The sequence below is a fragment of the Gekko japonicus genome, unplaced genomic scaffold (genome assembly GCF_001447785.1).
Source record: "Gekko japonicus isolate JY-2015 unplaced genomic scaffold, Gekko_japonicus_V1.1 scaffold1327, whole genome shotgun sequence".
Lineage (NCBI taxonomy): Eukaryota > Metazoa > Chordata > Lepidosauria > Squamata > Gekkonidae > Gekko > Gekko japonicus.
In genome coordinates, this window is record NW_015160879.1 from 176,430 (window position 1) to 203,804 (window position 27,375).

Here is a 27,375-nt window from a genome sequence, read left to right on the forward strand (position 1 = left end):
AAACAATTATTACAAACAAAACTGAAATCTTATTTTCTTCTGACAATAGCACCTCCTAAAGGAAGAAATGCATCTTGTTGTTGCATTGGAGAGTTCAGTTTGTAACCTAGGACTTGCTTGTCCTCAGTGCACAGAAATTAGATCACTCTGATACCATATACATATATTTTAGAAATGATCTGGAAAATATTTGAACACCTTGTCTTAAAATATTTATTCATCATGTTAAAATAAAATGTTCCATGATCTTTTTTTTTCTTTTTTCAATTTTTCCAATTTTTCGGCAAAAAACAAAAAAGGCTTCAGGAAAAAAAGGGGTTTTTTTCCGAATTTTTCTGGGCCTTCACATCTCTAACCCCACCACCTCCCGAGGAAGCCTGTTCCACTGAGGAAGCGCTCTGTCAGAAAGTTCTTCCTAATGTTTAGCCGAAAACTCTGCTGATTTAATTTCAACCCATTGGTTCTAGTCTGACCTTCTGGGGCAACAGAAAACAACTCCCTACCATCCTCTATATGACAGCCCTTCAAGTCCAGGGGACTTAGGGACTGGGAGAACAGTTTACTAGGTAACTTTCCAGTAGGTAGCAAGGGAAGACTCTCATGTTGAGTATAGATAATTCTATACTCATACTGAGTATAGATAATTCCCTTTTGTGAGAGATCAGAGCACATATTCAGATATAAAGATGAATTTGGAGGACTGAGGCAAGTCTGACCTCAAGGAAGAAGGCCAACAAAACAGCAGATACACAGCAGTCTGAAAATCTTACGACTATTCTACCCAACTCCTGATTTACCATCACAAGCTTGAGACCTGGGCCAGCTGAGTAAAATCCATATCCCCCATGGCAGAACATGCTGCATGCCAGGTCTATTGCACCACACACCTATTGAGGATGGACCTCCAGGCGACTGAATACAAGAGGAAGTTGGTACACTTGGGCATGACTGATTGGGAACCAAGCCAAGACTAGGGCCATTGACAACTAGATCAGCAGATAAAATGTTTTGTAAGTCACCTTGGGCTGGTTCATGGAGACACATTATAATTTTAAAAATAATAATTCTAAATAAATAAAGTTGTAGTCTTGTTGATGTGGTGTCTGTTTCTTTTGGGGGTCCTGCAAAAGGTGCATAGAAATACAAGGTGGCTCGTGTCTTTAGCATGTTTGGATGAGCTTTGGAGCTCTGTGTATTTTATTACACTTTTATCCTGCTCTTCCTCTGAAGAGCTTAGGGAAGCATATACTGTTCACAGCCTCCACCACTTTATCCTCATAACAACCCTGTGAAAGAGGTTCAAGTTGACAGTGACTGGTCCAAGGCCATGCAGTGCATTTCACAACGAAGTGGGGATTCTGAACTTGGATCTTCCACATTCTAATCTGACAGTGTGACCACTATACCATATTGCTGGCTTTATTAATTTATTCTTCCACAGATGGCTGTGGACCAAGGGGATCAGTGGGAGTGGAAGGGAGTGGCAGGGTTGACACTGGAGAGATTCTTGACTGTGTTCTTAGCCAGAGGCTCCAGTAGCTATCGGTGCCTTCTCCCATAGTGACAGCCCAAGTCTGGAACATTATTTACAACTGATTTACTTGGTGAATTCCTGGCAGTCATGCCCACCTAAAGTGTGTACTTTTTCCCTCCACAGCTCTTTTTGAACAAGACCCATTGCACCATAAACACATATGAAAACTAAAGGAAGATGCAGATTAAAATAAAAAGGACTCTTTCCACAGCCCCCCTAACAAAAAGGGGGGGGGGAGTCCTCTGCACAGACATACAACTCATACATGGGACTACAGAGTGATCATGAAGAACACCTCCCCCCCAATTTGAGGCCAAAGGGCAGCAAAAATGTGAGGAACCTTCCCAGGTGCTGCAAACTTCCTTTCCCCACCATAGACAAAAGCTAAAGAAGGATGAATCTTAGTGTGGCATTACCATCTTAACACATCCCGTCAGTGGCAAAGGCCCTTCATAATATTAGAGTTTCCATGTTAGTTACAGGACAACAGAAGGGAAAAACACTGAGACTGGAAGTAACCCTCTCCCTACCCCCAAACCAAAGTATGTATATTCTTACTTGCTTTTCTTTTTGATCTACCCTATTCTAAAAACTGGAGCTCAACTTCTATTCATTGAAATAAGACAAACAGTAAACGGTGTAGTGCTATTTTACTGAAGCAAATTTTAATGACAAACGTTGAGTCCAAATCAGAATCTCCGTTTAAAATACAATACATTCGAAGAATGTAGTGACCTTTACATAAATTCCATCTATATACATAACCATTTCCATATCAGAGGGTCTAGAGCTCTGTCAGGGTCTGCAATATTTTGAAGAGGTAATTTTCCAGTATCTGTTCAATTATCAGACGCAACCAAATTGCATCACAGAAACAGCAGCATCCTAGGGTAGCTTTGCTGATTCAGACTGCAGACTGATTTGCCACCTGGGAACAGGAGAGGATCCTTCTAGAAGACACAAAGTAGACTCTTCTGTTCATTGTTTATATATGCATAGTGCCCTGTTTTGTTTCTCTTTACTTTAGGCTTCGCCAAATGGAACAGTCCTGTAAGCAGCATTTCTGCCTTTCTTCCCTGTACAAGCTGGGTGCTGGGTGCCCTTTTGAGTTTTCCACAATTACCACTACTACAGTTGCCTTGCCAATCACTGCCCTATGTGCCTTTTCCAGTCTTCTAATATGAACACTGTCCCCCCCACTGCCAATCATGTTATAGACCTGACCACTTCCAGCATTACCCAAGCAGTGTGGGAGCTGATGTTACCTCACGACATATTCAGATAGCATCAGAAGCCCAGGAGGAGTCCTAAATATTGCCAACGTCACCCCTCTAGAAACTGAGGCAACACTGGCATGGGAAGAAATGCATTGTGGGCTCCTCCCACATGGTCCATGGCTTCTAAAATTACCTGTGTGGCAAGGAAGGAGCCATGCTGCAGCAGCTCTCACAATGCTTGTGTAATAGCAAAACCAGTCCTCAGATGACTGTTCAGAATATAAGGCTGCAAGGGCATTTCTAGAAGCAGCTATTCACTTGCTGACTGGCAATGAGGCTCATAGAAGGAACACATGTGGATTAAACAAACATATCAAGACATGGTTATAAGAACTGTCACTGAACGTCTGGCTGGATCCAGCAGAAAAGCTTGTGGACAGAACTGGTGCAGCGACCGAATGTGTTCCACAAGCAACAGAGCACTTTTCTGCAGCAATGAAATGGATGCTTCAAGAGTCTGTGGGTAGGACATACATACTACCTCACAGGTAGAGATTATAAAAACCGTGAGGAGGAGATGATTTTTCTGAGTCCATAACCAGAGCAAAGAGCTAAGCAAGGATGAACTATCAGTGCCTGAATACAGACACAACAAAGAAAAACAAGAACCAAGACACTCATTGATGCCCCACCTTACATTGCTTTCTGGTTCTGCAGTATTTATCATTACATACACACAATCAAAGATCAGTTCCTTGGGATGGATGTGTGTGTCCACTTAATTCTTAATAGTTACAAACCAAACAGTCACACTCAACCCAGTTATAATATTCCCACAAGGAGATAATTATATGGGTATGAGTTTCAGTAGCACTGCACTAAGGGCACATTTAAATAAAAACTATTAAAAAAAATTAACAAGTGAGGAACAACACATCTCAGTAATCAAAGTTTTAAAACCAACAAGGAGGGACTTCCAATTAGGAACCAAAGTGACACATTTGTTCTCATTGACCTTCAGGAACACGTTATATACACGTTAAATAGTCACGCTGAAATCACTTTAAATGATTTCCCACAGTAGTCAAACATTGAAGATTTCCTCTGTTGCCAGCATCTTGATTTCAGGTTTGCTGGGGCATGGAGAAAATTCCTCAACCCGCATGGCTGGCTGCTACACATAAATGGCTTGCCCTGTTGGGGATGGCCAACATGGGCAGTCATTTTAAAGTGGTTTCCATGCGGTAGTTGTTTCCTGAGCTCCAGCCCTCAACTTGGCGAGCTCCCTCCCATCCCTTACATACACACGCACACAATTATTCTGGATCATATCCAAGAATGGGTCCCAGCCATTTTTCAACCTCTGCCACCGCAATGTTTTTCCTTAGAGCATAATCTTCCACCTGCAGAACGAACAAGAGGGTAACTGATTTAGCATGTTCACTGCTGAAGCTTTTGCTTTTCAGTATGCTCCAACAAATCTAGAAATGTAGTTTAACCCACCATTCCCCCATGAGAACGGCCACCTTAGAAGGCTGCCCATTCTCTTTACCTGATCTTTCAATATTTTTCCAACAGCAAAGTATTTGGATTCAGGATTAGAAAAATAGAGACCGGATACTGCTGAAGCAGGTATCATTGCTAGAGATTCAGTCAGCTGGATACCTGAGAGTGTGAAAAGAAAACATCTTACTTAGGATCTGGTGTAGTGTAACAGTTAAGAGAATGAGCTATTAAGTTCACATTCCACCTCAGATATGAACTGACTGGATGGACTTAAGGCAAACCATTGTTTAATCTGCTCTTGTCTCTGCCTCCCTAGGTGTGCAATATACTGGCCCACTTCACTGTTGATGTAAAGACTGATTATCTGTATATATAATGTGAGTTTATCTTAGCACTTATGAAGAAGTGTGCTACAGAAACACAGAAACACAGAGACTAAATTCTTATAGTGCCTTGGTAGCACGGGAGTGGCAACAGCCCTGCTGCTTCTCATGTCCCTTGTGCAGCATGAAGAGCCCAATCCATGCTGCAGTTCCTCCCTGCACCAACATTCACCTAGTTGTCCAAGAATTAATGCTGGTGCCGTGAGGAGCTGCAACATGAGCGCCTCTTGGGTGAGATGTCAGGCTTCTGATGATACCAGTGCTAATGACCCAGCAGTGATGCAGCTTCCATGCAGGTGAGGCAACAGAACATCCTGGATGAAGCACTGTATTTCTTACTCGTATTGAAAATTATTGGCAGGGAGATCCTCCTCATGGATATTGCGGCCACTTTAAAGAGCTTTTAATTACAAGCAATATTACCATAACTTTGAAACATTCTGTTTCAATGCATGCGACTATATTCTTGTGTGTATAGTTTTTTAGTCCAGAAAAGATCTTTGGGGCATTGGCAGGATGTTTGTGAGAACTGCAGATAGCTATTTCTAGCATCCTTTATACTACTTCACTCACTTCAGGTGGCTCTCCCCATATACACAACCAGGAACTTTGCAGTATGAAGGACTGATGTACTCCAGGAGTGTATCTATATACTATTGGCCACCTATGGCCCCCATCTGCAGATAGCTCAATCCATGGATCAGTGCCACATGGAGGCCAAACAGACATCTGTGCAAACTCAGGGGACCCCTTAGGTATGCAAAAAAAATATATCTGACTTAAAAACAAACCAACAGTGTGTGGGGGGTTAAATTCTCACCGCAAGGTAGGCCAGGAACCGCACTGGGCCTGACGTGAGTGGTGTGGCAGGCTGGGAGCCACACTGATCCTGGAAAATGGCAGCAGCAGCAGCAGCAGCAGCCCTGGAGCCGCACTGGGCCTGGCAGCAGCATGGCAACCCAGGAGTCATGCTGGGCCACACCAGGTTCAGCATTCCCCCCCCAGCCCATGGTGGTGGAGAACACCAAGAGCCACGCCAGGCCAAGCAGCATCTGAGGAGGACGCTGGGCTCAGGAGCCCCACTAGGTTTGGCACGTGGGGGTGGGTGGGATATGGGATCCCCCCCCTGCAAGTTTCCTCCCCGCTGGGAATCTCCCTCCAAGGGGATTCAGCAGTGATTGGGGGGAGGGATCCCCCCTGCAAGTATCGTGGGTCCCCACTTGTAATTTATACCATTATTTTGCCCTTTACAAACACATAACATTCCATGAGTTAGTTACGGACATGAAAAATTACATTATAGTGCCTTTACACTTCTCTAGCCAAGACTCGCTCTTGATGTATTATTTATTGATTAAAGCACTTATATACTTAAGGATATTGTAGTACTTGGCTGTACCAGTGGATTGGATGTGATCTCAGACTTAAAAAACAAATCTCACATTTAAACACTGGTACACAAGAGTGTATGTAAAATAGCCACACAAACATTGCAGCTATTTTTAAACCAGCATGTCACAGTAAGGCAAAAAAAAAAATCAATATATAAACTCACTTTGAAAAGAACACAAGAATGATTTTTTTTTTCTTTTAGCTCTTTTACCTTCTTGGCTTCACAACAATCCTCCCCCCCAAGTTACTTTTACTTCCCCCCCCTTCCAATATTAAAACACTGAACTAAACCAAAAGGAGAAGTTTAAAAGGTTAATCTTTATCAGAATAATTTTTAAAATAAGATTTTTAAACTACATGATATACTAAATACCTGTTGCCTCCTCAATATTTGCCAGTTTCCACATAGTGAGTTTTTCCGTGTGGTCAGGTTGACAAGGATAACCAGGAGCTGGACGGATTCCCTCATATCTGATTCTACGTAATTCTGAAAATTCCAGCTGTTCGTTTTCACAGTAAGCCCAGAATTCTTTACGGACCCTTTCGTGGAGTTCCTCTGCAAATGCCTGAGTACAAACCAGAAGCAAGCAGTAGTTCTGAGTCTTCCCATGACATGATTATGTTTACTCATTACTTCAGTGCATCATGGGTAAGAGCCTTGATGAACCCAAGGTTCTTTTTCATTTCTAGTTTTTTTCTTTTTACGGCAAGACAAATACACACAAAAAAAAGCAGGACTATTATTCCTGCTCTTTTCAAAACCACCCCAGACTGACAAAATGTTGATATATACACACACACACTATACACACAGAGAGAGAGAGCAACTAAGCAGTAGAAATGCACAACTCCTATCACAATAGCCTCTTGGTATTTGTACATTTGGCATATCTAATGGTTATATTTGTAATCCAATTTTTCAGCCAAAATTTGATAATAACAGTCATGGTTACCTCTGCCAAGCGGTCTGCCAATGCTTTCACCATTATGATATTGTAGTCATCACATTGTTTCTCATACTCCTTGCACAACTCATCTACTCCAAAGCAGGCCACAGCAAACAGACCCAGATAATCATTAACTCCAGATTCCAGAGGGGCTATAAAGTCCGACAGGCAATAATAGGGATCTGTACTGGTAGGGTCTTTCTCAGCCTGCAACAGCAAATGGAGCATTGCATTAAATAAAAAGAACTTGCAGTTACAAGAAGCTGATCTTGGCAGGTCTAGGTACAATCATATGGCACTTGCTTTTCCTCCATTTTATCTGATTACACTTTCAAAATTCAAAGGTTTACAGAGGAGGTATTCTTCAAATGTAGGAGATTACTTATTCCATTCAAGACCAGTACAGTATACTCTTCAATATTAATCAAAGTTAATAAATAAGATTTGCATAGTCATTCGCAAACCGCTTAATAGATTTGATTTGCTTTCCCTTAAGGAGCACATAAAAACTTCAGTGAGAAAAACTTCAGACTCTCAAAGACCACAGGATCGTTCCAAGGATAAATGTATTTTCTTTAAAGAACAGGAATATATGAAAACCAGCTAGTAGGGTTGCTCCATCTCTGCACTACAGGAATTTAAATTGGTTGCCTTAGTGAAACTGACTTAAGTAATTCCTTACTCACTTGTGAAGATGTACAATGTTACATATTTTAAAAGGATGATTTCTGGCTGATAGAACAGATTAAGCACTAAAGAGAAAATAAGGTACCACATCTGAAGGATACAGCACAATGGCTGTCAGTGGTGAGGAAACCAAAAGGGGGGAAGGGGGGGAATTAAGAGGTAATTTTCTATTACACATTGTCTGAGGGAGTACACACCACTGTAAGCAAGTTCTCAAACTATCCCAAGGTCCTCAGTAGTCATCATAAAACATATATTTAAGAAAAACTGATTTACACTTTACCTGCTGCCTTAAGCCATAGAATTTAGCTATTGGTTCTGGAGACGGCATTTCCTCATTGGCATATAAATAAATGTCGTCTTGAAGGCTCTGGGCTGGCCAAAATCCAACCAGGCCCTTGGCTTTAAGTTTCTTTTGTGCAATCAAAGTTGTCAGCAAACCCTGAGCATCATTATAGACTTTTTTCGCCTCTTCCCCTGGTAAATGAGCAGAAACAAAAAAAAAATTATTCAAAACAACTTTCCAAAACACCTTTTTTTTTTAAAAAAAAGATTAATTTTAAGCACCATTTTCCTCCTACACACTTACGTTCACTCTTCCTTTCCCCAATGACAGAAAGCAATGCTAAATGGGTTTACTCATAATCGCACTCATACCTATTCATTGGAGCTTACTCACAGGAAAGTTTTCTTAGGATTGCACTGACAGTCTGCTAATGATAAGGAGAAGCAATACCAGCTACAGGAAGCACTGAACTATTGTTGGGTTTATTAATAGACTGGTGCTTTGATGAATATTGTCTGTATAACTACACTGAAAAATACCAGGTTATAAGATTTTGGTCTGATGAAGATTCTAAATGTTGGCCGGATCTGGGAACGGCATCATGGCTGGCTGAATGACTATGTGAAATATCACTGTTTATAGCAAGTCTGGGTGGCTTAAAAGACTGTGTTTTCTGAAGCCAAGCCCTTTGGACGGCTGACTTTAATCCTAGGCTTGGTTCCAAAGTTTTTTCTCCCTTGTGGGACTTTCAGCGGCATGTGTGAACTGTTTCCAATGTTTACCAAAGTTTCAAGGTTCATTGGGGTATATTATAGTTGATATGAAATGGAAATATAGTTGCATTGTATTGTGTATGAATTGATGGTAAAAAGACACATTAGATATAAATTAGACAAAGGCTGAGGTCACACACACTAAACAATCCACCTTCAATCCACTTTCCAACTGGGATTTGCCAGTTCACACAGTAAAATCCAATTGGAAAGTGCACTGAAAGTGTATTGAAAGTGGATTGTTCAGTGTGTGTGACCGCAGCCAAAGTGCTTTATTTTTTGTGCTACACAGTTGTTTATATTTATCACTGGTTAAGCATCAAAACAAGGGTGTGACTTGGCTGAGGCTGTGATATGGCGCTGCAAATTTTTACAGTAAGGCAACAGAAGACCGAGAACAATGTGTGAGAGTATCTACATTCCCCAGAACTGACATTCACAAATGCCTCAGAAGAATGAATTTGCTATGTTCAGCCCAGGAGGAACAGGGTATGCATTCATATGACACAGAGATGATTAACTGTTATTAATTATTTTGCTTTGATCTGCTTGTGGATCATCCCATTTACAGATGATATTTCAATTGCTCCTCTGTTTTTTTCCAACTGCACTAATGATTTAACTGAGCTTTAACCCAGCTGATAAATATCTTTAATTAGCACTGCTCCCACATGTATCGTTGGTATCAATCTGTGTACATATAGCATAATTTGAAGGCACTTTAAGTGGCATTTAATATAACGTTCAGACTCTCTGCCAGAGAATGTTATTGTGTTACTCACCCACTGCTCTATCATTGAAGATTTTAGGAAATCCCCGGTTTGGGTATTTGCCTCTAAGTTGCCAGACATCAAAAAACGGCTTCCAATCAATGTATTCCACCAGCTTCTGCAAGTCATAATCTTCAAAAACTTTAGTGCCAATGAATTGTGGTTTAACTGTAAGAATACAATGTGTAGATTTTGCAATTCAGAACACACTGTGTAGGTTACCTCTATCTCTGCAACGCAACACACAAATGCATGGTTCAGGTACAACAAGAAGTTATGGTTTGTCTAACCAGTTTGGGATCCGAACCGAGGTTCCTTGCTTCTTCTCCAACCAAAATCCTCAGATGCTATCCCAAAGTGCTCAATCTTATCAATCCTGCTTCTGCATTTTGGTGTCATCCCATATAAGTACATCACAATAAATTATTGGAGGGATTTTAACACGACAGATAGAATAAGTGTGCTACAGCAGACTACTGATTGTGTATTCAAATGGACATTTGCCTTAAGTAAAAACTAGCAGTGGAGACCGAGACGAGACTATGACTAGGATGTAGAAGGGAGGAAGAAGTGCTTTGGTAACAGCTGCCAGCTTATTCTCATCCTCTGTGTACTTTAGACTCCCTTCTCTGTGGTCAGGCAGCTTTCAAGAGTGCAGGAATGTCTCAAACTGATGTCAAGCCACTCTCCGACACTCTGGTTTGGTATCTAGCCCCCTACATGGTTTTGATCTAATTCTGAACCTCCCCCACTCACCATGTACATGAATAAACATAGAGAATGGGGTCAGGTATGGATACAGGGTACTTTTCTGCAGAACTGGGGGAAACCTCCCCCCCCCAAGTTTGCAGAAAAATCCCTAAACAAAATTTAAAATATGGTGAAAAATTCCCAGATCTGTCAACACTACATCTCAATATCTCAGTCACCATTTTGAGGGAGGTGGGTAAGTAAGGAGCAGGAGCTGCCACTGCCATCAGCTGCCAGAGAACAGGTGCTGCAGGTAAGCAGGTGGGGGAGAGAGAGAACTGCTCCACTACTGCTGGACAACACCCACTGCCAGTAAGTGGGAAGCCAGGGCAGAGGAGCAGGAGCTGCTACTGAGGAACAGGTGCTGCTGGCGAGTGGGCAAATGTGTGGAAGGGGAGCTGGAGCCGCTGCTGCCACCCCACCACCAGACAACAGGTGCTGCAGGCAAGTGGGTAGGGGAGGGGAGAAGGATGTGATCCCCACCTCATGAGTTTCATGGCTCCCCCACTTGTAATGACTAGACACAGTTTGGCCAAAACATGGTTTGCAAACATTGGTTTGCTGTTACATTGAACTACACTACTTTTTCTTATGTTTTCAATGTCTCTCTGAGTCAAACTGCAAACATATCAAGGCATTGTTCTTTACATCCTGTCACAAACGAAGTTAACCTTCCAATGCTACATGCTTGTAGAAATTAGACGGACCTGGGCCCATGATCAATAACAGATATTTTGGTTTCTTCTGTAATGTGGAATGGTGATTATTTGACAATTTTATTATTACTTTTAAAAGAGTATGTTAAAGCTCAAATTAAAATGTACATAAAGTTACCAAACTGAAGTTTCTTCTGACAAGAACAAATCTGTGATCTGATGAAGCACAAAAGTCATTTAAAGAAAAAGAAAAGGCAACTAACCTAGTTTAGGCTGTGCTAGCCAATCATAACAAAAGCTCTTGCTTCTTGCTTGCTGCAGTGACAAATATCTCCTTTCCTGCATGGAAATAAGGCTGTAGTTGATATCTGCATCCCCTCTGAACAAGTTATCATCAGTTGATTTATCAAGGATTTTTCAAAAAGCATGAACAAGAAAATGTAGATAGTAATGACAAATGCTTTGTACACTCGACATTAAGAAGCTCTATCTACCTTGAGAGAGTCGTAGTGGTCCTGTCTAATATCTTCATATTCCTCTAGTATTTCTTCAAAGAAGTCATCTTTTAGATTCTCATCTAAAAGCTGAGAGCACTGAAACGAACACAGCATGCTTATTAAGCTTGAGGCTGATGCATGCAAACCAATTTCTCGCCATTTCTCTTTGCCAAGCACTTCAAATCCCTCTACAAGAACATGTGTAATAAGCCCCCCAGTTTAAAAAATGAAGTTATACTAGCAGGAAAAAAGTGATTGTTTTTTGAAAAATTCTTTTTCATCTTCCATAAGGGAAAGCGCTCCTACATGAAGGTGCTGAAAACATCAAACACAGACTTACTTGCCACTTCAAAAATAAACATGTGAATGAGTCCTGAAGGTAAGAACGAAACAGGATGGTGACTTGGGAAATTTTTGTTTAAGCTTTTCACGGTAAACTAAGTCCAGGTTGTTTCAAATTACAGATTTTGAAAGCTTGATTGTTAACTCATTAAAAATAAAAATATAGCCAAATGGATTTTTACTGCCATTTTGAAGCCTTGCAAGCTCCACAGTTTTCAACTGCTGGAGGTTTACTTCTACATTAAGAAGGAGGTCCACATTTCCCACCACATGATCGGTTTAAGCATACAGGAGCCACATTAAACCCCAACCACACAGTTTAGGATTTAAGCTTCTCATTTGGAACCCAAAATATTCCCTCAGAACACAGCCAAAGTGCAGGAACAGTCGGAAGATGGAAGACTTGAAGTGTGAGTCTAGCAAAGCATACTGAATATTTTTACAATCACAGGCAAGCCACTTCTGAGATTTCTATTATTCATTAAGCAAGCTGTTCTAGGCAGATTTAATTAAACCCATGACTGCCTTAGGCATTCAAAAGCATCATCCATAAACAGAAATGCATGGTGGTGATATACAAGAAGCCTTTACAAAAATCACACAATTTCCATAATATTTTACATTTTCTTAGATAAATTTAAAACATTTTGCTATACATTAGACACCAGTAAAACCATATGAGTGGTGTTTTATACTACTGGTAAAGGGGATAAACAGTTTAATATAGCTCAAGGGCACCTGGGGGGAAAAACACTATTTGTTACGTTTCACTTATGGAGTTGTAGGGAACCAGTTATCTGGGCAAATATGACTCCATAAAATAAGAATAGGTAGGAATAGTCTTCTGCTTCATTCATGTGCCTTTTAGTCCTAAATGCTTCAGTAAGAATTAAAGTTCTATGGCAAATTTGCCACGGGAGAGCCATGATTGGATGGTGGATTTTCTGGGCGTGATCACACCACAACATCTGGCAAGTGGAGCGCACCTGTGGCCAACCCGTGGCATGCCGCCGAAAATGTGCGATTAAAAAATACCTCCTCGAAGGTAGTAGCAAACGGTTTGCCACGGGCTGCCTCTGGACTCCCTTGGCGTGATCACGCCGGCGCGGCTTTTCCCTCTGGCTGTCTTCATTGCAGCACCCACGCTGAGGGCCAGAACCGTGGGTTGCCGCCAACGCATCTGATCGCATTGTCGCGTGGTGAATTGCGCCGCCGCAAATAGCCACGCCTCCCCCCCACACGTTTTCCGGCATGTGTGTCCGGGGTCTACATTACTTTAAAGATAGTTGTTGCACAAAAATACTGCCATTTATTTAATGTATTTAATTAATGTATATGCCACTTCATCTCTGTCTCAAAAACAGCTACTAGAACAATGCCATAAAATATAAACAGCAAACCAAAATCATAGCACAACAAATCAGGGGTGGGCGGGGGGGGGGAGAACAGTTGTCATGTCCATTAACTCTTTCAAAGGCATCTCTGAATATGTGAGGCCTAGCACCTATATCACCTCCTGCAGGAGGAAGACCCACAATTTGGGAGCGGCAGTTGAAAAGTCTCTCAGCAAGTTTCATCCAACCTATTTTTGAATACAGTCATTTTTTATTTCATTCATTCTTAGGAGCACCATAGGGGAAGCCAATTCTTTATAGAAAGGCATACCAAGAGATTTTATAGTACTTTGCAATTATTTCAACCTTGCCATCTAGCAAATGCAGTTGTCTGCTGAAGAACAAGCAACTCTGAGGCTGGTCTACAGCTGGCCGCACCACACTTGCCCTTAAGCCTCAGACTCAAATATTATGGGCCCCGTGTGGAGACTGCAAAGGAGTAGCTGTATTAGCTTGGTGTAGCAAAATAAAAGAAGAGTCATGTGAGCATGTTGTAGCAAAATAAAACAAGAGTCCAGAGGCACCACAGGGACAGGATTTATTTCAATGTGAGCTTTTGAGTCACCACTCAGTTCTTCAGGTATGTATGGAACTCAAACTGAGAACCCTTAGTTATGGGGCAGGTTATGGGGCGGGGAGGAGTTACGGGCAGAGGGTTAATTTTTCATGAGATTTTCAAGAGCAGAATCAATATGCCAGAAAAAGGAAGTAGTGAGAGAATCAGTGAATGCTAATCAGACATAAAAAACCAATATGACCACTCTGAATGTCTGAATTAGCAATCAGAAATAATGGGTTATGAGAAAGATCACAGACTGAAACAGATATGCAAGGTGAAAAGCAAAACTAGGTTATGTTCTGGTAAAATATGCTAATCAAAATTTCTATGAAGTGTTTAAGGAAGCTTAAGTCTCAGGATGACATGTAGTATTTAGTTTCTTGAGTTTTAATTCAACACTTTCCTATCGCATATTCCCTTTGAAAGGTTTTTGTTTGTTTGTTTTTTGTAGAACACTGACCATCAGGTCTATAGTAGTATGTCCAGGAAGATTAAAATGTTTGCCCACTGGTTTCTAGATGTTGTGGTTTCTTACATCTGACTGTGTTCACTGATTCTGTCACACAGAGGGTGCGTTCAGACGGGGCATTTGCAACGGTATAGGTGCCGGTTAAAATCGGTGTACTTACCGGCGTTCACACGGTGAACATCTGCCTCCCGTCCCTAACTGTTGCAAAGAGCTTTACACCGTTGTATTCTGCCACTAGGTCCCCAAGTGGTGGTATCCTGAGTGCAATGGTTGTAATCGCTTTACCCCCGTCTGATCGCTCTCCAAAGTTGTAGAGCCACTTCCGTTCGGAAGCCCGAGGCTTCCGATTTTCGCCCACCATTTTTTTTTGTTAGGTCGGCAATATGCGCTTGGGTGAAGCTTCGCCCTGGCGTTTGTTTAAAAAAAAAAAGAAAAGAAACGGTCCTTAGTTTAAGGTTTTGGAGGACTCCGAGACCTCAGGGAGGCCAGTTTGGTCTTTAAACTTTAAAGATAAGTCCTTACCTTTAAACTTTAAATGTAAGACAGGGTGTTTTGCGCATGCGTGAAGATCGCCATTCTGTAGATAGCTGCCTATGCGCATGCTCAAAGTGAGTGTTTAAAAAAAAAAACGCCGACGCCCGCTGCATGTGAATGGGCATACAGCAATGGGCTCCGCAGACAGGAGGTAAGTGTGATCGTGTTTCAGCCGGCATAAACTGCACAGGTTCCAACCGGTACAGTTTATGCCGGCTGAAACGCCCCGTCTGAACGCACCCGGAGATTGACACATACGTCGAATACAGACAGTATAAGGGCATAGTTGGCATATGACAGCATATATTAAATTGGGTGATGAGCAAACTGAAAGGCCCAGGATAGTGCAGCTGGTGTTGTTAGGTCCTGTAACAGTATTAGCTGAGTGTATAAGAGGACAATGTTGCCATCTAGATTTGTTGAAGGGTTTGGTTCCTCAGCTTGTGCCACTGTAGGGTGTTTGAGGGTTGTTAATGAGAAGCCGTTATAAGATGGGGAGCTGCCTGTAAGCAAGAAAAGGCTTGTAAGTTGTCCCATAAAGGAAGATTCTCAGTTTGATTTCCATACACATCCAAAGTAGTAAGCAATGCTTCACAAAAGCTCATATTGAAATAAATGTTAGTCTCTCAGCTGCCATATGGAGGTTTCCAGAAATCACTTCCATTTGGCAACATTTCACAAGCTAATCATGTGAAGTGTCTCCAAGCCCAGCACTCAGTGGGGGAGAGGTTCCACCTGACTGTGGAAATTTGCTTCATGAGGCACTGATGTTTAATTGCTGTCTTTTAGGACTGATTTAAAAATAACATGATACTGTATAGGAAAAAAGGAGTACAGCCTCAGAGTAGACCATAAGACACACGCAAGCTTCAATGGCAGCTGAATACACGGTGAGTGAATAGAAGACACATGGAGTTTATTGCACAGTCCAGTGTTCTCTTTTGTAAGAGTCACCTCGCTAGAACGGCTAAGTCCCAAGGGAAACACAGAAATCTAGCCTTAATACAGAAAAGACTGCTGTAGAAGCACAGAGATTTCACAGAGCATGCAGTACATGGCAGCCAGCTGTCAAACGCTGTGATACTGTTGCATGCAAACATCGCTTTTTACAGAACACTGTACAAAGTGGTGCTTTGTGTTCAATGTAAACATGGTTAGTGGTTAATGAACTCAATGAAACAAAACAATAATTCTCAACCCCTTGACAAAGCAAAGTTTAAGATGGCATAACTGCATCTGTGCATATTCTTTACATTACCTTTGCCTCTGCCTTTCCTCCCCTCCCCACATTATTGGTGCCATGTAATCCAGCTGACATGTAGTTTTAAGCTCCTCCAGGCAGAAACCTATTTTTTTTTCTTTGCTACTGCTTCTCTGTGAAGCACTACACACACTGGTAGCAACGTCACCAGTAATAGTAAAAACCACCACCACGTCTTCCTCAGTATTTCTGGCAGTGAAATGGGCACTCAAGCACCCATGGTATACATAGTCACACAAACAACTGTTCACCCAGTGGAATCCTGCTTCCTCCTGAAACATGTATGACCAATGGCCAGTAACAGGGTTCAATTTTATGAGCAACCAAAGTACCAAATACGATGGCTCAAGATTTTCAAACTGTTATGTTGTCAGTAACCTAACAAGGATGCAAAGGCAGAATTCTCTATCCTGTGTTGCTAAACTTCACAAAACATGCAAATCTGGTCACTTATAGAGCAAGATATTACAGTAAATGAGCCTTCAGTGTGACCAACTTGAATTCTTTTCTTTGATGCAACAAGAAATATATTCCACTACTTACAACTACCACACTCTTAGAAGCATCCAGGACGTGAATGACAGGAGCGCTGTATCGTGGAGCAATTTTTACTGCTGTGTGTGTTCTGAAATGATAAAAAATATGGAACAAATTGCCTCAGCATCTAGCTAATGTACAAACATTTCTATGACCCAATGGGAAAACCCATAAAATAAACTGCAGAGAAGTCATCTTCCTTTCCATGGAAATTACAATCTATCTGCACGTTATCTGAATGTGTGAAGGGCAGAAGAGTACATTCAGCACTACTGATGTCGCTGCAGCTGCCCTGTGAGTTACAGAAAGATGTAAGACCTCACCAGTTCCTAACACAGAATAACTGCCATAATTATGTGTCAGAAGGAGAGATCTTCTCACAACTTCTCGTCCCATTTGATGACAGCTCTATCTGGCCTGAACAAAGAATCAAGAGTTTCACCAGTGAACATGAAAACTAAATGCATCAAACTTCTTGAAACAATTCTCTGGAGGGAAAAATGTTGGCTGCAGAAGAAAGCAATTTTATACCATTAAATTTTCCTATTGGTGTAGGATGGGGGAAAGTGTGTCATTTGTCTTGTTCATAGATAACTTCCCTGTTCAGAAGTTGCATAATAGATGGAAATTCCTATGCCCTACCATTCCTGTTGCACACCATGTTGAATTATGTGTGACTAGGAATAAGGCCTGTTGTGGAAATAAATACAATGAGCTCTAGAAAGAGGCTCTGGGTGGGTGCCCTAGCCTTGGGCACTCAGTGTCAATTTGCTGTGGCGACCTCAGCAGGGTATAATGACACAGAGTCCATTGTTTTCTCCAGGGAACTGATCTCTGCTGTCTGAAGAGCAGTTGTAATTCTGCGTGATCTCCAGCTCTCACTTGGACATTGGCAGCAATGGTTCCCCAGGAGGAAACGGCTGGTTTGAAAGGCGGAGTCTATGGCACTGAACCTGTCTGAGGTCCCACCCCTCCTCAAACCCCCCTCTCCAGGCTCCATCCCTCCATCTCCAGGAATTTTCCAACCTGGAGGTGGCAATCCCATCTCCTTCCCAGCCAACCATCAACGTACCATTATCTGCCATTCTGACTTCAGCTTTCCATCTCCTCCCCCCTCCCTGCACCCGGTACGCAGGAAAAGTAGTCTTTCTCCACCATGGGGACCAAAGCAGCTCACATCATCCCCCACTCCCCCTTTCGATCTGCACAACCCTGTGAGGTAAGTTAGGCTGAAAGTCTGTGAGTGGTCTGAAATCACCTAGTCAGCTTCCACAGGAATAACCTGGGTCTGGAAGACCCTGCTCTGAAGCGCTAACTGCTACATCACACTGGCAGTCATAGGGGGGCCAACTCAGCAGGGTGTAATGACACAGAGCCCACCATTTTCTCCAGGGGAACTGATCTCTGCCATCTGGAGTGTCGTCGTAGTTCTGAGTGATCTCCAGCCCTCACCTGGAGATTAAAAGCAATGGTTCCCCAGGAGGAAATGGCTGGCTTGGAGGCTGGAGTCTATGGCACTGTACCTGTCTGAGGTCCCATCCCTCCCCAAACCCCAACCTCTCCAGGCTCTACCCCTCAAATCTCCAGGAATTTCCCAACCTGGGGTTGGCAATCCTATCTCCTTCCCAGCCAATCATCAACCTACCTTTATCTGTCCTTCTGACTACAGCTTTCCATATCCCCTTCACCAGCAGCCTCTACCTAGGAAAAGTACAGTCTTTCCCTGCAGTGGAGACCCAAGCAGGAGGGAAGTGACCTCAGCAGGGTATAATGACACAGAAGCAGCCATTTTCTCCAGGGGAACTGATCTCTGCCATCTGGAGAGCAGCTGTAATTCTGAGTGGTCTCCAGCCCTCACTTGGAGATTAAAAGCAATGGTTCCCCAGGAGGCTGGTTTGGAGAGTGGAGTCTATGGCATTGTACCTGTCTGAGGTCCCACCCCTCCCCAAACTCTGGCTTCTGTAGACTCCACAAAATCTCCAGGAACTTCCCAAACTGGACCTGGCAACCCTAGTCAGGACTGGCCCCAATGAGTTCCCCACCAAGGCCAAAGTAGGCCTGGAATGGGCCTCCTGCCTTTGCCTTTTTACTGACAGAACCAAGCTTTAACTTTGAGAGGACAAGAAGAAGGAAGATGTTATAATACATGGTCAAGATTTTATAAATGGTTGGAAGATTATTACAAATGAACAATATAGATACACAATTATTTTAGGAGAAAACATAGGTTTCATTTGCTTATTAATATGCAAAATACGCAAAACTATTTGGTGATAATAATTGTAGTAAACATTGCAGGTGACAGCTAGATAATATAGATATGTATATGTAATCCCTATTTTATGTGTATGTGTTATGTTTGTTTTGTTTGTTTATGTTTGTTGATATGGAAAAAGAAAAAAAGAAAAAGAAAAAAGAACCAAGCTTGGTTGCCTAGCAACAGCCACTGAAAAGAAAAGTTAGCCCTACAGGAACCAAGCAGAAGCGTCTTCGTCAGGAGAGACAGCCGTTTTGGAAGTTTATTCTGTCAGGGAAGTGACGAGGCTGGCAGTGGGCAAGGGAGAGGAGCAGACCCAGCACCCAGCCAATGGCACGTGAGTACTCGAGTGGCAGTTGATGGGCCAATGGCTGATGGAGCGTACAGCACAGCCAATGGGAGAGCCCAAAAGTGCCAACACGTTGGGCTTTTATATATATATATATAGGATGAGTTATACCCATTACAATGGGAGGGGAAAGCCTTAAAACTGGTGGCAAGAAGAAGCCTGGGGTGGGCATAGTGAAGATAGAGAAGACCAGGAGAAGGGAGTGAGAAGACTCCTTATTAAGGGCCCTAAAGGTGAGTCAATGCACCTGAATAAAGGCTGAAAACCACAGTCAGTGTCCAGGAGATTTTGTGCTGGAGGGATGAATCAATGCCCCACTCCAAGGTGACTGCACACACCCTCGCTCCAAGGCCCTTCAGTACTGGTGGCCTCATTCAGAAATATGTTCCCATTGAAATTTAGGCCTGAGCTTCAACACCAGAGTTTTGTAATTTTCTACTCACTGTAATTTTAAATTAAAAATAAAATTATTCTTTTATATTCCTACAATGTTACATTAAAAATCATATTGCATATCTAAGACTCTGGTATGTCCAGGGGTCAATCACTTCACTCACTTAGAAGTGGTGGCTCCTCCAATCAGCAACGGGATCTTTATTTCTAGTCTCTCCATTTCCTTAGCAACAAATATCATTTCATCCAAAGAGGGTGTGATGAGACCAGACAAACCAATAAAATCTATTAAAGAAAAATGATTTAAAAATCTGTTTTAAAATACCATTTCAATAGCTATTTCAGATATTAGCTAAAAGCAGTCAGCTGAGCAATGAGCAAAAGGCTTTCCCCCCCTAGATTTTCCGCTGATACTAGATAGACTTGCACATTCTTCTGTCTCACTCCTCACTCCATTCATCTATTAAATGGGTGCCAATTGGAATACTTAATTATACAGAGTGCTAAAGAATGTTAAAACAATTCAATATCGCTGCACCAGATTGTAATATGAATGAGAAAGAACAGACATACACAAACTGAGATCCCATTAGGCAGATAGTTTATGAAATGTCTGTTTTTAAAAATTTTTGCATCCCTTTCCCCCAACAAGTCCTTGGGCATTGCAATCATTCTGTGTAAGAAGCCTCAGCTGAAAATCAGAAAAAGAAAAGACATTGCACTAATTTATCTGCTTAGATTTTTGCATTTTCGTCAGATGAGTGAAAATGGGCTGTTTACAAGAAGAGAACTCAGGATCATAATTCCATTATGTTTAAGAAAAGAAAATGAAGAATGAACATCCTCCTACCTGCTTTATTTTCCAAAGCCGCTCTGAGTATCTTGTCACATGGAGTCATGACTCCTAAATCAATAACTCTGAAGGGGGGGGGCAATAGTAACATGTTACATTTAATAAAAGGCTTCATACCTACCTCTGCCATTTCAAAGACACATCCAGGCAAAAAAATTATTTAAATGAAAAATCATTCTCATTCTTTCTTTTATCACTACAGGGGTTCAGTGGTACATGTTTTGTCTTTGTGGATTCTACATTTTATTTAAGCAACTATGCTTCCTTTAATTTTGGACACATTTCTCCATTGCTTGCTTACATTGAGGGCTGCAATGTACTCATACACAATGGAAACAGACATAGAAAGTGATGATAGTGCTTTAAGATGTTTCAAGTTAGACTCAAATCTGTTGCAGCTTTTTAGCAACATCCTAACTCAGGGGCCAAATATATTTCTGCCCGCTAGACCAATTATGTGTATCTAAATAAAGCATGATATCAAAACCAACCAACCAAAAAAGCTACTAGAATGGATTCAGATATGCAGTAGCCAATGTTAAAATGGCCAAATTAATCAAAATACAATTTTACAAAACTGTATAGCATCCCTTAATACATATTTATCAGCTCACCTGCAATTTTCTGACAGCGGAAACCAAAATCTAGTAAACATTTGTCCTAGATTCTTCACAGCTTGATTTTTAAAAGTCTCTGACTAAATAAGTTTTACTTTTCAGTACTGCCAAACAACAAAGGTTTATCCTGAACTTTGCTGTAGATGAAAGCAACATCACTGGCTGCAAACAATTCATTATTTGTCTTTATGGGAACAAACTTTAGAAATCCATCAGCTCATGTCCTTCTTCCCCCACATAACCTTGTGCATGGCTTAGTAATTAATTACTTCTCCATTTCCAGGAGATACAGTTTGGTATTTTCTCTGGATCACAAATAATTATTTGTTCTCCTGCCTCCAACCAGGAGTCCAAACCACAGTTTAAGCCTATTTTAAAGGCAAGAGGAGCAAACCACAGTTTGCAGTTCAAATGAAACAACAAACTACTTTCATCATAAATGCAGAAATGATTGGTTTCCAAGTGATATGTGGTAGGATAAGGCTACTGTGCTTGAGCCCAAGGATGTCCAGAGCTATCTCCTGCAACAAATCAACCACAGCTGTTACACATGAAGCAACAACTGTGTTTCAAATTCCATTTTCAACCAAAAATAAGTTTATGTACATGTACTACAAACAATAATCCCAGCCAGGGGTCATTTCGTAGAAAAAGAGCTAGGGGAACTCATTAGCATAACTCATTAGCATATGCCACACACCCTGACATCAGGGGCCCAGCGGTGGACCTGCAAGGCCAGCAGGAGTGCGAGGAAGCCCCGCCAAGGCCCCAGGCAGGCAGGGGTGGGGAGAGGCGGGGAGGAAGCACTTTACCCTCCCTCTTCTCCTGCCTCCTCCTGGCTGAATGAGGACTGGAAGCGGGGCGGCCGGAAGCAGGGGGCGGGGCTTCGTCATGTGCCCCACCCCCCTGCACCTCACCTGGGGGAACTGCGTTCCCCCGCGTTCCCCCCCGAAATGACCTCTGATCCCAGCCCAAAAGTTCCAGTAAAAATACTAAAGGTTAGGGGCTGGATCCAGTGCTAGTACTGTGCATGGCTCACATAAGGATCCCTGATTTTGCTAGTTTTCCTCTCCCACCAGCTGCCAGGGTCGGGAAGCTGAATAGGGGAGGGGAATAGGGGGGAGAACATTCTCTTCTTCCTCTTCCTTCAGTGGAGTTCTGCACGTGAAAGAGGCAGGAGGAAGCAATTTTGCCCTTTTCTCTCATCCCACTAAAGCCACCTGACCCACATGGCTATTACTCTACACTGGTCCTGTGACCTCAGAAATAAACATTCCTAGGGTTACAAATGGCTGCTGGAGGAAGGGGGAAAAGTGAGAAGACTGGTGACCATCAGTACTTTCCACTGTCAGATTATGGGATACAATCTACTGTTCACAAACTTGCAAAACACTGTGTTAAGTCAAATGTATAAAGTATTGTCTTACAGACATAGTCTTCTGTTTCATTCAGTGCTGCTCCTTTTTATTCAGCACTTCAAATTGTATTTTAATATGAAAGAATTATAATATGCAACATTAATTATTCTAATATGCAATAATACAAAAAGCAAGGGTTCTTGTTCTAGATCATTACCTGAAATTATTGCAGCCCAGAACAACTCCCACGATATTCTTGCCAATGTCATGCACATCACCTTTCACTGTTGCCAACACAATCGTGCCATTATAAGGGTTCTGTGAGAGTTGAACAACACTTTCAGGATTTAAAATTTCACATCTGAGCAATTTATGTTGTATTAACTGTTAGTGTACAACTACAACAGCTGTTATTTTCAGCAGAAATAAATCTTGAATTATACAGCATAGTTCTTTGAATGTGCATATCTATTACAACCCAATTCAGCAGAGGGCAGAAATTGTCCCCATGACCAAGAACTCTGTGCCAAGAACAACCCCATCATGAAGAAGCCCCAATTCGGTATAGTGTTGTACAAGATTAAGCCCCTCACGCAAGTCCAGGGATGAGAGGTAACCCTGTACTTTTCCAGTACATTAAACAACAACCCAAGAGGTAGGCTATACCCTCTCTGGATTTTAGAACAGTTTGCCACCAGAACCTCATCAACTGGGGTCCCCCGCTCAGCCTAAGAGCAGAGGTTCAAACTCTTAGTTGGCCTCTGGGACTTAACAATTACTATCACAGTGCTAGCTCTGTGTGGTCAGCGTTTAGGCTGCAAGATTTAGACTTGGAACTCTGGTACAACATCAGAGACCATTTAGAAACAAGAATAATGTTTTATTCAGTACAGAGCTTAGCACAGACTACCAGAGTTTACCAAAATAACAAGTCTAAGGCGATTTGCCTTAATGGTACACAGTAAGATACATATTTACCAAGTTCAGGAACATCCAAACAGTTCAAGATTGTCCACTGTGATAATCCAGTTAACACCAAGGGATTTTGAGTAGGAATCCCATCTTGTGCAAGCATGCATCCAGTTCACAAAGCCACCCTTTATCCCTCAAGGGCTGCATTTCAGGTGCAATAAAACAAGCAGAGAGAGCAGGAGCAGAGAGCAAGAGCAAAAAGACTCTCTCTCATTGGGATCAAACAATTATAGCCCAATTCCATTCATGATCAGCTGTGGCCATGCAGCCAATCACGAGTGGACAGGGGATGTGCCCAATTGTTGGTTGTCATGGCTACGTGTGGGGATAGGCTAGAAGTTTGGGAACTCCTCCTGCAGTCAGGTGACCCAGCTTCCAGCTTCTCCATCGCCTACGTGACTTTTGCATGTGAGGCAGAGCCAGGAGCCATCAGGTCTGCCTCTTCCCTTAGAGGTGTGAAAGAATGTGTGGTTATATGGCATGGTTATAAAGTTTCTCTGGCCAAATGGTTGGCCATTTGGCCTGCGAGAGGAAATAAGACACAGCATGTTATCAGAATGTAATCACAGGAGAAGGCATGGATTATAGAAAGCAGAAAGCAAAATTTCTATACAAGTGTTTTATGCCACAAGAAAGTGGAATATACAAGAAACAGAAACTGCTTTAAATGCAACCAGCAAGTAAAACACATTCCGTTCCATATATTCTGCCAAAGGAACGCTAGCTAATTCAACATTAGAGGTTGGTTCCAATGATTTTCTTCTACTAAGCCTGATTTGGGGGCGTGCATTTGGATTTACCCAATCCAAAAATATACCCCAAAAACCCTTATTGGTATTTTTGGGTATATTTTGGCATCCCAAAACCAAATAAATTTCCCCTAAACATCCTGGTTATATTCAGGAATTACTAGCAAACCTCAAAAAACAGTTGACTGGTTGGAGCAGATTGCTCCCGCTGCTCAGCTGTTTTCAGGCCTTCTTCTGCAGTTCTTTTAACATGGGGTATTTAAAGGGACTGCACAAGACAGCTTGCAAAACACCCAAACTGTGGAGGGGGTGGCCACTCTCCCCACCACCAGCAGCCCAGCTGGAGCTCTCTTGGGCAGTTCCGTTTAAACCAGACGGCCCAAAGAAGCCTGCAAAGCAGCAGAGCCTGTGGGGAGAACTCTCCCCATGACTCAGCTGGGGCTCTCTTTTGGGCAGTTCAAAATGCCTGAGCGCCCCAGCCAAGCCCATGAGAAGAATTCTCCCTGTAGGATCAGCTGCTTTGTGGGCTCTTTTGGGCAGTCTGGTTTAAACTGAACTGAACTGCCCAAGAGGGCTCAAGCTGAGCCGGGGGGGGTGGGGTGGGGTGGGGGTAACTGAACCAGAGAGCCCTAGCTGAGCCCGTGGGAAGAGTTCTCCCCATGGGATCGGCGGCTATGTGGGCTCTTTTGGGCAGTCCAGTTTAAACCATACTGCTCAAGAGAGCCCCAGCTGAGCTGCCTGTCAGTTGTTTTTGTAGCTTTGCCGCTGCTTTTTTTCCCCTCTGTATTTTTTGGTTCGGTTCTACTGGACCCAGAAAAATTCAGGACTTCCCCCAAATCCCAGACCCAAATACTTTACTGGTATTAAGATCCAGGTTTTGGGGGGAATCCTGAAATTTTTTCGTGTCCAATAGACCTGAACTGAAAAATACCGAGAAATAATTGCACACTGCTAGTTGGATTCAGTGACTGTTTCTGCAGTGACTTCCTTCATGAGATTCAATTTAGTAGTCTCATTGGATCAAACTCAATAGTTTACTTTTTCCTGAGGCAGAATTCTGACTTCTTAAAAAATGGCATAGGAAGATAGATACTAAACGTGTGGCATCAGTAGACAATCCATCAGTAGACAGTCCATAGAGCCAGTATGGTGTAGTGGTTAAGAGCAGTGGTTCTAATCTGGAGAACCAGGTCTGATTCCCCACTCCTCCAATGAAGCCTGCTGGGTGACCTTGGGCCAGTCACAGTTCTCTCAGAGCTCTCTCAGCCCCACCTATCTCATAAGGTGCCTGCTGTGAGGAGAGGAAGGTAAGGCGATTGTAAGCCGCTTTGAGACTACTTAAGATAGAGAAAAGTGGGGTACAAAAACCAACTCCTCTTCCTCCTCTTCTTCTATTCACAGAGTCATATCATTCAGTAGCATCTGATTCCTTCAGCTATACATGGGGGCCACTCCAAGTACTTAACTTACAGAAGAAAAGCAGGTGCTAACACGCTGGGGTCACTAAAGAGTTCCAGCTTACTCCACTGTCTAGCTCAACTTGTATGGTAGTCTGCTGCGGAAAAGGAACCTCTATGTGGCTTTTTAAAGTACTTCAGGCAAGTGCACACAGTAAAGGCTCAAACTGCCTGTGAAAGCAGCAGACCCATTTATTTAAACTCAGGTTTGCTCCAATTACATATGGAGTGGTAGACTGGGCCTCATTTTAAGAGAAAAGGGGTCATACAAATGAAGAAAACTTTCCTCAGCTTCTCTTGCCTCACATTTTTGTCCCCGCATTGGCTCATGTCTGGTATTGAAGTGTGACCGGAAGGCATCAGACTGTGAGGAAGTAAACTATGGGAAAGGCAGAGCATTCACACTTCACAACCTGTGCACCCCCACTGGCTCTTAAAATCAGTACTCTACCTCCAGCTTTCTATATGGCTGAGGCAAACCCAGGGTGAAGCAAATGGATGTACTGCTGTGATGTGAAGTTAGAGCCTAAGAAACCCCTTAGGTCTCTGATAAGCTTTTCTTTTTCAAAATACTCCCTAGTGCCCATTTACTATAATGATTAAACTCCTCTGTCTTCCTAAAATGTTGATGTTTAGAAAAAATGAACATTGAATACCATGCCAAGTGACTGCATTATCCAGCATCATGCAGTACCATATTCATAAACACGTAAAAGCTTATTGTTGTTGTTCAGTCGCACAGTCGAGTCCGACTCTTCGTGACCCCATGGACCAGATCACGCCAGGCCTTATAGGTTATAGGGATGGAGCAAAAAGGCAAATTCACTTAATCAAGGTGAAGGGAATGAATAAGTATAACAGGACAGTATAGCCATGACTCTAGACACAATTGGCGATGGAAATCCTAACACCAGCAAACAGAAAAAACTAAAGAAAAGGCACCTGACTCCAGACTGCTGCACTGTAGACTAGGGCACACATTTTAAGATGACTTCTACATCAAAACAAGAGGATCACAGGCCTTTAATGAATTGGAGAACTCAGTACTGGGAACAGAACCAAATAGCTTTTCGTTTTGATTCTGGCACAAGACTGCAGACACAGCCATTCATTCTAAAACATAATAACCAGTCTTCTATATTTGCTGTTGTTCTGGCACGGTGGTGACTGCTCTGGAGGTGACTGCACTCCAGAGAGAATCCATGCCAGGCAGATATGCATCTTATTTTAGGACTAGACAAACAACAGAATGTTCTCTCGTTATTAATAAGTATATTTAGGGACTAAAAGAATCATTATCTTTTTGCACATGTGTTAGCTAGCAATAGCAGCATCTAGAATTTCTGTTAAGAGCCTGCAGCATGCACCAAGTAGCAGCAAGCAGTAATACAGGATTGGCCTAATTCCACACTCACTGTCATTCCCTCCCTCCCTCTTCTTTGAATAAACATATTCCCGAGGTAGCTGTAGATTATTTCAAATGTTTTCAACAGCCTCCCCCACTCTTACTGTATTCTATTACCAAACTCCAAAAACAGCGTAAAACACTCAGTTTTACTTAATCCAATCCAGCCTTCACAACCATTTCAATGATAAGAACAACTGCTGTTATTTTATTTTCATACTTGGGGGGGGGGGGGGTTGAAACCTTCCGCTACAGCACAGATCCTCAGCTTCTTTCAAAGACAGAGCAGCTGAACATCAAGTTAGCATATGCTTTCTGAGGGGGGCACACAAGATACCTATAAAAGCAGGAGCCCCTCTGCTCTGCAAACAGCACTCAGTATATTGTTGCCACCTGTACAATCTTCCCCCTTGGGGAACAAACTTGGGAGGGAACAAGTCCTGCGTGGAGTACAGATTGGCTGGGTGTCTG

General features: G+C 42.4%; 1 protein-coding gene across 1 annotated transcript in view; it reads right to left on the bottom strand.

The window, feature by feature from the left end:
- Positions 1-2,289: 2,289 nt before the first annotated feature.
- MTR (5-methyltetrahydrofolate-homocysteine methyltransferase) overlaps positions 2,290-27,375 on the bottom strand; it is a 99,214-nt gene continuing 74,128 nt past the window's right edge. Inside the window, exons 21-32 of the mRNA XM_015422924.1 lie at positions 22,539-22,639; positions 20,344-20,411; positions 19,658-19,778; positions 16,501-16,582; positions 11,396-11,494; positions 11,165-11,240; positions 9,508-9,663; positions 7,950-8,143; positions 6,986-7,186; positions 6,406-6,598; positions 4,304-4,416; positions 2,290-4,154 (exon numbers count right to left, since the gene is read on the bottom strand). Coding sequence (XP_015278410.1) covers positions 4,068-4,154; positions 4,304-4,416; positions 6,406-6,598; positions 6,986-7,186; positions 7,950-8,143; positions 9,508-9,663; positions 11,165-11,240; positions 11,396-11,494; positions 16,501-16,582; positions 19,658-19,778; positions 20,344-20,411; positions 22,539-22,639 — 1,491 coding nt within the window. The 3' untranslated portion in view covers positions 2,290-4,067. The remainder of the gene's footprint in view (positions 4,155-4,303; positions 4,417-6,405; positions 6,599-6,985; positions 7,187-7,949; positions 8,144-9,507; positions 9,664-11,164; positions 11,241-11,395; positions 11,495-16,500; positions 16,583-19,657; positions 19,779-20,343; positions 20,412-22,538; positions 22,640-27,375) is intronic.